The sequence below is a fragment of the Palaemon carinicauda genome, chromosome 11 (assembly GCF_036898095.1).
Source record: "Palaemon carinicauda isolate YSFRI2023 chromosome 11, ASM3689809v2, whole genome shotgun sequence".
Classification (NCBI taxonomy): Eukaryota; Metazoa; Arthropoda; class Malacostraca; order Decapoda; family Palaemonidae; genus Palaemon; species Palaemon carinicauda.
Genome location: NC_090735.1, coordinates 14518614 through 14531113, shown reverse-complemented (window position 1 = coordinate 14531113; position 12500 = coordinate 14518614). Strand labels below are relative to the sequence as shown.

At 34.7% G+C, this 12500-nt stretch overlaps 1 protein-coding gene across 2 annotated transcripts in view; it reads right to left on the bottom strand.

The window, feature by feature from the left end:
* Positions 1-12500, bottom strand: part of LOC137649978 (G-protein coupled receptor Mth2-like) — a 223374-nt gene that overhangs the window by 134903 nt on the left and 75971 nt on the right. For both annotated transcript variants that reach the window (XM_068382971.1, XM_068382970.1), the window contains exon 2: positions 2037-2496. In XM_068382971.1, the coding sequence (XP_068239072.1) occupies positions 2037-2160 (124 nt within the window). In that variant the 5' untranslated portion in view covers positions 2161-2496. The remainder of the gene's footprint in view (positions 1-2036; positions 2497-12500) is intronic.

Below are 12500 nucleotides of genomic sequence, written 5' to 3'. Positions count from 1 at the left end.
CAAGTAGTAAAACCGGATGGCGTCCCTGACCTATGATCTTGGAACATTTCCAGCTGTCTCTCTATTCATAACTGTACTTTAACATCCCTGGAAGCCTTTCCAGGATAACCTGGAAAGTCTGAGGCCAGAGGAGCTTGGTTTAAGTAAACCAGACTAAACCGTTTGCCAGAATCTATTAGCTAATTGATATTATGGAAGAGACTGTACAAAGAATAAATCGCTAACTACAAGTTATGGTAACTCATACTCGTTATGTTTATTTATTATTATATTTATTATCTTCAGCAAATCGTTTTTATGTTGAACAGGCTGACATGAGTCTTTTTGTAGTTTATATATGAAACATCTGTATTAATGTTGCTAATATTTAAAAAATATTCTATTTTAATTGTTCATTACTTCTTATATCGTTTATTTATTTCCTTTCCTCACTGGGCTGTTTTTCCCTGTTGGAGCCCTTGGTCTTAAAGGATTTTGCTCTACTAACTAGGGTTGTAGCCTAGCTAGTAATGATAATAGTAATAATACTCTGTAATTAGCAATTCAATGACAAATGCTACTCCTTGATAAAACTAAGTTATCAGCGTGTTTTACTTTTTCTTATTATTATTATTATTATTATTATTATTATTTTTTTTTTTTTTTTTTGAGCGCGCGATATAACAATAATTTACCAATTATAAAAAAAAACTAACTTATAATTAAGATAATTTTCTATATTTCATGAAATTTTCACCTTTGAAAAACCATTCCCTTTTTAGGCGTAGTAGGAGATGATGATAATTAAAAACTACGGAAAAAGTTAAGGGTAAAAAAAAAAAAAAAGAAATCGAGAAAAGAATAAAGATTCATATTCTTAAGGAATATAAGTTCGTATTCTTAAGGATGCTTTAATAACGAGGGAATGCAGGATTAGGGATCGGCCTCAGAAAAGGTCAAAACTTTTATGATCTTCATGACTGCAACGGCATTAAAATCTACGGGTATCTGGGCAAGATCGTGTCAATTCTTTCTCCCAACGGATAGCATCATTATAGAGGAAAAATTCTCTCTCTCTCTCTCTCTCTCTCTCTCTCTCTCTCTCTTTCTCTCTCTCTCTCTCTCTCTCTCCGGATATTATCATTATAGCGGAACTTCTCTCTCTCTCTCTCTCTCTCTCTCTCTCTCCGGATATTATCATTATAGCGGAAAAATTCTCTCTCTCTCTCTCTCTCTCTCTCTCTCTCTCTCTCTCTAAATGGATATCTTTATAACTGCAGTTCTAGTTTATGAACTCTTGATAATATCGATGTTATTGTGGAGCTGAATTCTTTATTTGTTCTCAGAAAATGCTATAAATTATAGCAAAACAAATATTTTTTTTAAAGAGCTAACAAAAACACCAACATCAAGACACATAAAGATTAAAGGTTTCATCAGAATACATACTCACCAGAACGTCAGCCGGGCAAGCCCAACCCCCCACTGTGGTGCCAAACCACAGCAGTGGCCTCCCCAGTAAATAGCTTAAACTCGATCTGCTGCCATGCGAATGCTAGACGAACACGTTACCATTGTAATAGCAACGATGCTAGTATATACACAAACATGCAAATACATACATACCAAGTAAAAATACATACGCGAGTGTAGAGAATTAAGCATAAGAATAGTTTTAAAATATTTTAGTTGTTTAATACCTACCTAGTAGTTTATTTATTTCCTTTTTCCTTTCATTAGTGGGTTATTTTCCCTGTTGAAGCTCTTGGGCTTATAGTATCCTATTTTTCCAACTAGGGTTGTAGCTCAGCAAGTAATGCTAATAATAATAATAATAATAATAATAATAATAATAATAATAATAATATACTACTACTACTACTACTACTACTACTACTACTACTACTAAATATAATAATAATAATAATAATAATAATAGTAATAATAATAATAATAATAATAATAATAATAATAATAATAATAATGATAAATGAATAAAAATAACATTTATATCACATTTCTATCACATCCATCACCATAAGACCAAATCAACTCACCTTGTGCCTGTGTTGTGTGAAATGAAGGTAGTCCTACCAGCAGAACAAAGAGGAGCCTAGACAATTCAACATGAATCCTTCGGGGAGAAGAACCCTTCGGAAAACGTCTCCTGGGACCAGACATGATCCCCCCCAACGTCGCCTCCTTCAGGAGAGATGTGAGAAGCCTTTAATCCAGCTCTTATGGGATGTGTGGAACACGGAGACTAAAGCTTTAGGGATCCTCAGGTTTCCTCTTTCATCTATTTGTTTTCTTTAAGAGGATGCACTCCTTCAAGAGTCCTACCATCGGAGGTTTTCAGTGAAATGTCTTCTTCAAGTTTTTAAAAGGTTTTTGTATCCGTTACACTTGACTTTCAGAATGGTGTAAAAGTGTCCGGATTCTTAAAATTGCTATACTTGACATGCGTCACTCGTTCGGTTTAGTTCTCGTACTTACACCTTTTTTCTATATTGATTCCTGCAAAGAAAAGAAAAACGAGATTAGTAATGAAACGTTCAAGATAAAAAAATAGATTCTCATATACTTATTAATTAACTGAATAAAAAATTGTATTGAATTACGGGGTATCTCATTGTTAAGAAAAATAAAATTGGACTGTTTGTTGCCACAGGTTTTAATGGAAAATTATCCATAATTATATTTTTTTAAACTATAGAATAATTTCTTTGTGTATTATATATATAGAGATTTATTCAGAAAAGTACATAAATTACTCCTGTGACTTGAAGTCACTTCACCTTAAGATACACGACCTCTGCCCTCACTAAACGGTATATACTGTATGTTTGTTTATATATATATATATATATATATATGTATATATGTATATATGTATATACTGTATATACTCTCTCTATATATATATGTATATATATACTGTATATATATATATATATATATATATAAATAAACAAACATACAGTATATACCGCTTAGTGAGGGCAAAGGTCGTGTATCTTAAGGTGAAGAGGCTTCAAGACACATGAGTAATTTATGTACTTTTCTGAATAAATCTCTGTATATGTAATATACAATATGTATAGGTGTGTGTGCGTGTATGTGCATGTATATACTCGTATATTCCCAGGCTCAGTCACTTACGAAATACGCCAGCGCTAAGAAATTAAAATAAATTACATTCACACGTTTCACAGCAATTGCACAACTCAAAGCTCAATCAGACCCGGACAAACAAGTATCATACGCCCACAAAAACTGCATTTCCATGACCTATAATGTACAGGGTGTCATAAAAAGAATATACGGAAAATCACGACCTAACGAAAGGAGAATTCGAATTTGGGTAAGCAAAATATAATGTTATTCCAATGAGCATCATCTGCTTTTACTCTGAGTGTTTTGTTTATGCATCATTGGAGAGTCGTATACATTATACGTTTGGTCTAAGGGTTGTTAATTCTATGTTTTGACTTGTCGTCGTCCAGTCCAGGGACAATAAGACAAAAAGAGAATTGGATCAAGTTTGTGTCATCACGATCATTATTGCTGTACACTAAGGTCATTTTTCACAGCGTAAGTTAACTAATTGAATAACAAATTCAAATACATTTGCCTTTCAGTCTTTAATTTTCTTCAGAATCTATTAATTTCTTAATAATTCAAAGAAAATGTAAATGCATCGGTATTATGTACAGTTGGACACAGAAATTTCTGGCACACCTAGCTCTGTGGAAGTGTACCCAGCCACAGCCTCAGTGCGCGGACCACCATCTCTACCTACACTATTTGCTTGGTTACTGGCTGCGGAGTAAGGGTGCGTCGGGGACTCCTGTATCCAACTGTACGAAAACATCGTAAGAGCTAAAAACACAATAAAAAAAAGCAACGCAAATAGATAATTAAAAAAGACATAAATCTGACCCATTTCGCAATTTAATTTGGAGAAAATATACTCAATGTTCTTCAAATCAAAACAAATATCCCACATACCACTTTATCTAAGCGATGAAATCGACCCCTTTTTATCAGATATTAAAACTTCCAATCACGATCTCTCTAATGACACTAAGATTACCACCTGTTTCTTTTCCTCGGCAATAGGCTCGCTGATACAAGGCCTATGATGTCTTGTAAAACATTTACCGAGAGAAAAAATGAGGCCGTAAAGTATTAAGTGATTCACCCACCGTTCGGTTCTTCGTTCGCTGTGGCTCGTAAACGTCATATTGGTAAATCCTTTTCGTTGTATGCGATGAGAGAGAGAGAGAGAGAGAGAGAGAGAGAGAGAGAGAATCTTGTAAGAAAGTGATTATCATTTGTATGATAGAGAGAAATGTAAGAAAGGGGTTATCAAATGTTTGTGAGAGGAAAAAAATTATCGAGTGTTTAGAGAGAAAAGGAAATATTAGAGCAAATAAGAAATAAATAAACACAGAGAAAAAGAGGCAGAAGGAAAGAGAGAGAAAGAACCTTAAAATCAACTTAAAATCAAGGAAGCTTTAATGTTAAAAGATCGAGAGAGAGAGAGAGAGAGAGAGAGAGAGAGATAAAAAATCTAAGGAGGCTTATATATGTATGTATATATATATATATATATATATACAGTATATGTATATGTATAAGAGAGAGAGAGAGAGAGAGAGAGAGAGAGAGAGAGAATCTTGTAAGAAAGTGGTTAGCATTTTTATGCTAGAGAAATGTAAGAGAGAGGTTATCAAATGTTTGAGAGAAAAAGATTTATTGAGTGTATAGAGAGAAAAGGAAATGGTAGAGCAAATAAGAAATAAATAAACACAGAAAGAGAGGGCAGAAGGAAAGAGAGACAAAGAACCTTAAAATCAACTTAAAATCAAGAATGCTTTAATGTTAAATGATCGAGATCGACATCGAGAGAGAGAGAGAGAGAGAGAGAGAGAGAGGTTCTAAGGAGGCTTATATATGTATGTATATAAGCTTTATATATATATATATATATACATATATATATATATATATATATACAGTATATGTATATGTATATATATGAGAGAGAGAGAGAGAGAGAGAGAGAGAGAGAGAGAGAGAGCTGGGTGGAGAAGGACAGCTGGAGATTCTATTGGGAGAAAGACGCCGGGTAAGAGAGGCCTGATGATAAATGTCTTTCTATAGCTGACTTCAGTGACAAGGACTCAGGTCGCCCAATGACCTCGTTAACAGTTACTACCCCGCAGAACCTCTTTTAGAACTGGTAGTTAGAGAACGTGTCAATATTTGCCCAGTCTTAACTAAAGCGTCGTTCAAGATAATATCTTCTGCAGCCGAAGGTGTAGTTTGAAGGTCTTTTATGTATCGCTTTTATAAAAGGTAAAATAATTATTTTTTTTAGTAAAGTCTGCAAACTTTCATTTTGAAAGATATTGCCTTTTTAGAAAAACTGATATTTTACTTTTTTTATGTTAATTGCGACAATAAAACGCACTATTTTGTCTCTACTAGATTCAGTTTTATTTTCTGAAAATATATCTATTTCGACATGTAAATTTATATCCTCTTAAAAAAAATCTTCACAATTCTCTATCATCAATCACTCAAGGCAAACGCATGAAAGCAACGATTGTTAATCACCGTCGTAAAGACGATTGATTGATTGAGTTGAAGTTTTCTGGCATTCTAATCGTGAAGACGTAAGCAAGCAACCAAAGAAGAAGCAACTTTTAAGGATAAAAGTGAGAGTGAAAGATTCTCGACGGATGTCACAGGGTTTAAATCAGCGGAGGCGACGCCTGGACCATAGGCACTTACTTTCCAGACATCTGGAAGTGAAGGTCAAATGGTTCATAAAAGTATAATGCCGCGTACGTAAAGACTCGCACTTTTAAGCGATTATGTGAAGACTGTACTCTTCGAAACTGGTTTAGAATTTGAATGTAAAACCTGACTTATAATTCGTCATAAACTCTCTTTCAGTGTTAAGGGGCAGCTAAGCAGGACAAATGTAACCAGTCAGACCTGTTCATTTGACGACGATTGTATCTCCAAGGACGCATGAAAAGAAAGTACTTGAAGAAAACAAAAAGTTATGAGTCCAACGAGGAACCCTTGCTGTTTTGGGCTAACAAGATAGCACTGATAAAGAAGAATAAATACATAGAAAATTAATCAAAAGTTTACGATTATAGCGTACATAACTCACGTTTCTGATGGCACTAACGATTCCCTTTGAAATAATTGATCAAAACTGATAATGAGACTTACTTACTAAGGATATATTTCGAACATAAAGTGTCATTTACCATAAACGAAAACAACAAGAAAGGCTTTATTTTGCTGTTAGATATTCATGTGTTCAGTTCTAACATGTAAATTTGGCAACAAAAAGCATTGTTTTTCGAAGGTCATATTTTATTTCTGTTGATGTGAATATGTTATGGTTGAAGTTAAATTATGTTCACTATACTCCAACAACTATTTTTGTTACAACATGAAAGACAGACAGATGGTCAGAAAGGTTATTTTTTATTATGTTCAAAATTTTGGTCTCCTGAAGCCACCGATTTATAAGAAAAGGATGGCGTTCTATTGTAAATCTAATTTCTATTACCTCTATTTATTTACGTGACTGTATGTCTATTTAACTATCTATCTAACTATTTATCTATCTTACTTCAGAAATAATCGAATGATGTACTAATGACTTCCTCGCAGTGGAAAGTTGGTGGCGATGAGAGGGAAGTCATGAATTAGATCAGTAGCACTTCCATAAGCACAGTAACAATAGAATAGCTTCCACATGCGTCTGTTTCGTCTATTAAATCACGATTGTCGGTGAAATTCTTCATTTCACTGTTGTTTTATAGCGCATAAAAGTACATTTCCGTCATATGATATCCTAATAATGGGCATTCGCTGAAACCAGAGAGCTACAGATAAGGTGGAGCAAAATTACTAAGATCAATATTCTCTGGAATTGGCATTCTTTTCCTTATTATTATTATTATTATTATTATTATTATTATTATTTCTACTTGCTAAGCTACAACCGTAGTTGGAAAAGCAGGATGTTATAAGCCAGGGGCTCCAACAGGGAAAATAGCCAATTAAGGAAAGGAAACAAGGAAAAATAAAATGTTTCTAGAACAGCAACAACACCAAAATAAATATTTCCTATATAAACTATAAAAACTTTAATAAAACAAGAGGAAGAGAAATAAGACTGAACCAGCGTACCCAAGTGCACCCCTAAGCAAGAGAACTCCAACCCATGATAGTGAAAGACCATGATACAGAGGCTATGGTACTACGCAAGACTAGAGAACAATGGTTTGATTTTGGAGTTTCCTTCTCCTAGAAGAGCTGATTACAATAGCTGAAGAGTCTCTTCTACCACCAAGAGGAAATTAGCTACTGAACAATTTCAGGGCAGTAGTTAACCCCTTGAGAGAAGAATTGTTTGGTAATCTCAGTGTTGTCAGGTGTATGAGGACAGAGGAGAATGTGTAAAAGAATAGGCCAGACTATTCAGCGTATTTGTAGGCAAAGGAGAAGTGAACCGTAAGCAGAGAGAAGAGTCCAATGTAGTACTGTCTGTCCAGTCAAAGGACCCAGTAACTCTCGTCTTCTTTCATCTCATTGTCGCAGTTAATTCTGAAAAGGAAATACTAAAGAAGAGTATTGAACTCCCCCCCCCCCAAAAAAAAAAGCAAAAATAGCTGTTGCATGTTGCTTCAAAACATCCAAGTATAAGTTGGATGGTTTAATTTTTTACTGGAGGAAAATATGTTAAAGTTGATTTCTTCAATTTGCAAAGCAACGTAACAACGTTAGAGTGGCTAAAGCTATCCATCTTATAGGTTAAAAGTGTCTGGTTTCAGTTCCAGTGTCATCAGAATAGATGCCCAACCACAGCAGTGGCTTCCCCAGTAAACCGCTTAAACTCACGGTCCCGGGCGGGGATCGATGTGCTGCCATGCGAATGCTAGGCGAAGACGTTACCGCTGTACTAGTCTATAAAGAAAGTGGTTAGGAATTGTAAGCCAAGCTAACTATGTTTATGTATATAAAGATGGGGAGATCATTATCATTCGATACTCTAAACGGTCTGAAAAACTTTCGGTGTAAACGATACTCATATTCCCCACGCTTATGGCGAGGACTTAACTAAGATATAACTTCTTCAAAAACTGGTGAAGATTATAAATCTTCAAGAAAATTCTTGACTGATTATTAAAACCAAACTTCTTATACCTTAAGGGATTGTCAAGTTACAAGGAAAAAGGGCTTATCTGTGAATCAAGTTTATCTTTGTTTATTTAGTATCTTCTTTTACCGATTTTTTTTTTTTAAATGTTCGACATCTACTTTCAACCAACGTACAATCTATTTACATTCCCAAAGTTTATTTTAGGAAATTCAATTTCAATAACAATGAAGAAAGGCAATTCTTTAAAAAATAAAGTAAAAGGCTAAATGAATAAACCCAAGCATCAGCTTACCGATAAGCATTTCCTGAACAATGCTTGAACAAACAAGAAAGAAAATCTGAGAATCGGAATACTAATAAGAGCCTTATCCTTCGAAGACTTTCCCTCTTCTTGACATCGAAGACCCGACTCCTTCTCCTTACTGTCTTTGGCCAGTTACTATTGTCTGGACGCGACGCGCAAGGTATTGTCATCAAGCTGCATGTCGCCCCGGGGGGTAAACAAACTTCAGGAGTGTGTGTGGGTGTCTGTATCATTGCGTCTGTTTTTGTTTTTTTCAGTATGCATCTGTATAACGAAGTATTAGGTTAAAATATGAATTTCAAATACTGAAGAAACGTTATTTCGTATTATTTTAAGTTTGTTTTTGTCTGATAAACTTCAGAAGCATGTGTGGGTGTCAGTATCATTGCATCTGTTTTGTTTTTCTCAGTATGCATCTGTATAACGAAGTTTTATGTGAAAATATGTTTTAAAATACTGAAGAAACGCCAATTTGTATTATTTCAAGGTTATTTTTGTTTGATAAACTTTAAAAGCATGTGTGGGTGTCAGTATCATTGCGTCTGTTTTGTTTTTCTCAGTATGCATCTGTATAACGAAGTGTTAGGTTAAAATATGAATTTCAAATACTGAAGAAACTCCAATTTGTATGATTTCAAAGTTATTTTTGTCTGATAATCTTCAGAAATATGTGTGGGTGTCTGTATCATTGCGTCTGTTTTTGTTTATCTCAGTATGCATCTGTATAACGAAGTGTTAGGTTTAAATATGAATTTCAAATACTGAAGAAACGCTATTTCGTATTATTTTAAGGTTGTTTTTGTCTGATAAACTTCAGAAGCATGTGTGGGTGTCAGTATCATTTCGTCTGTTTTTGTTTATCACAGTATGCATCTGTATAACGAAGTTTTATGTGAAAATATGTTTTAAAATACTGAAGAAACGCCAATTTGTATTATTTCAAGGTTATTTTTGTTTGATAAACTTTAAAAGCATGTGTGGGTGTCAGTATCATTGCGTCTGTTTTTGTTTATCTCAGTATACATCTGTATAACGAAATTTTAGGTTAAAATATGAATTTCAAATACTGAAGAAATCCCAATTCGTATTATTTTATGGTTATTTTTGTCTGACAAACTTCAGAAGTATGTGTGGGTGTCAGTATCATTGCGTCTGTTTTTTATTTTTCTCAGTATACATCTGTATAGCGAAGTATTAGGTTAAAATATGAATTTCAAATACTGAAGAAACTCCAATTTATATGATTTCAAGGTTATTTTTGTTTGATAAACTTTATAAGCATGTGTGAGTATCAGTACCATTATGCATCTGTATAACGTTACGTTGAAATAGGAATTTCAGATGCTGAAAAAAACGTCAATTTATAAATTACAAGGCTATTCTTACTCAATAAACTTTACCATCACAATAAAGTGTGGTGAGAAAATTCGAAAATGCAAAAAAAGAAAAGAATTATGGTAAGTTTGTAAATGAACTATCATTGTAGACAGCTTTTTTGTCCAAGAGAACTTTGAGTAAACACCTTTTTTTTTGTAGTGCGTGCGTGTGTGTTAAAATACGTTGATTCGGGCTATTATCTATTGTCGTTACTGAGTAACAATTAGATTTTTTTCATAGAAAAGTAAGAGAAGATGGATAACATTTTACCCTCTGTATATATATATATATATATATATATATATATATATATATATATATATATAATATATATATATATATATATATATATATATCTCCATATACCAAAGGCACTTCCCCCAATTTTGGGGGTAGCCGACAACAACAAGAAACAAACAAAAAGGGGACCTCTACTCTCTACGTTCCTCCAGCCTAACCAGGGACTCAGCCGAGTTCAGCTGGTACTGCTAGGGTGCCACAGCCCAACCTCCCACATTTCCACCACAGATGAAGCTTCATAATGCTGAGGTCCCCTACTGCTGCTACCTCCGCGGTCATCTAAGGCACCGGAGGAAGCAGCAGGGCCTACCAGAACTGCGTCACTTTTTTTTTTTTTTTTTTTTTTTAACATCAAACGCCCAACATTCCCTACCCAACCTAACCCTTACCCACATTAACCTAGATGATATCTCCTTCCATTCCACTACTTTACCTGTCATCCATTCACTCAACAATAAAGCCACACCCTCTCTCGCTCTTCCCCTTTCAATCCCAGACACTCTACCAGACATTTCACCAAACATCACTTCACCCTTTCCTTTCATCTTTGTCTCACACAAGGCCAATACATCCATCCTTCTACTTCTAAACATACTTCCCAATCTCACATCTTTTACTCTCTATCGTACTACATCCACGCACATTCAAACACCCCAAAACTAGAGTGCGGGGAGCAGTCACTCTCCCCCCAGCTCCATCTCTTTGTTGCTGTCTCACAGGATACTTTTACAGGAGAGGGGGTTCCAAGCCCCCTCGTCCCGTCCCTTTTAGTCGCCTCTTACGACACACAGGGATAACATATGTATACATATGTATACATATGTATATATATATATATATATATATATACATATGTATACATATACACACACACACATATATATATATATATATATACATATATACATATATATATATATATATATATATATATATATATATATATATATATATATATATATATAGAGAGAGAGAGAGAGAGAGAGAGAGAGAGAGAGAGAGAGAGGAGAGAGAGAGAGAGGAGAGAGAGAGAGAGAGAGAGAGAGAAAATCAGGTAGTCATGCACAATTTTAAATTCTTGATATCCGATACTTGGCGGCTAGCAACATTCTCGTTTCTCACGTCATGTCTATTTTTTTTTTGTTTTTTTTTTGTTTTTACACTTTTCAGTGTCCTTGGATTGTTTCCATGGTAATCGTGAGGAAGGACAATTTTTTTCAGTACTTAAATTATAGATTTCCTCATTAACATTATTATATATACAGAAAAAAGCTTGCTTCAACTTAACTTTCCTGGACAGTAGCTACATTTCTTTGCTAACGTACTTAAAGCATCAGCAGCTACAACAACATTATTGTTATTATCATCATTATTATTATTATTATTATTATTATTATTATTATTATTATTATTATTATTTATGATTGTTTGTCTTATGAGGGAAATTTAGTGGACAGACCTTGAACATGCATATATATTTCAACATTATTCCCTAGAAAAAAAAGTACCGTACATTTCTAGAGAGAGAGAGAGAGAGAGAGAGAGAGAGAGAGAGAGAGGAGAGAGAGAGAGAGAGAGAGACTCGAATGTTAATCATAAAATAACGTACATCCTCTTTTTCAAGGTCTAGCCAAAATATCCGTTTCTATTCGCGGATAAGAAAAAATATTTTGGATCCTTCTCGCTAATTACTTGGGAGTGCTAATGAGCAATAAATTAATTATCGTTTGGTTTACGTGAGCTGAGGAAGAGTCCAAAGCGAGGGAAAAAGGGTAGGATAAGTTAGAGTTAAGGGGAAGGGCGATTAAAGCAGAAAACGTTTCATCACGGAAAAACAGCTGATTTATTTCAAGTTGGAAATGCATCTACTCTCTCTCTCTCTCTCTCTCTCTCTCTTCTCTCTCTCCTCTCTCTCTCTCTCTCTCTCTCTCTTGAATGCAATTACTACCAGTTGGAAATGCAACCAATCTCTCTCTCTCTCTCTCTCTCTCTCTCTCTCTCTCATGCAATTACTACCCAGTTGGAAATGCAACCAATCTCTCTCTCCCTCTCTCTCTCTCTCTCTCTCTCTCTCTCTCTCTCTCTCTCTCTCTCTCTCTCTCTCTCTCATTGCAATTACTACCAGTTGGAAATGCAACCAATCTCTCTCTCTCTCTCTCTCTCTCTCTCTCTCTCTCTCTCTTTTTTTCCTCTCTCTCATGCAACTTCTCACTTCCAGCAGGAAATGCGAAACAATCTCTCTCTCTCTCTCTCTCTCTCTCTCTCTCTCTCTCTCTCTCTTCTCTCTCTCTCTCTCTCTCATGCAATTACTACCAGTTGGAAATGCAACCAATCTCTCTC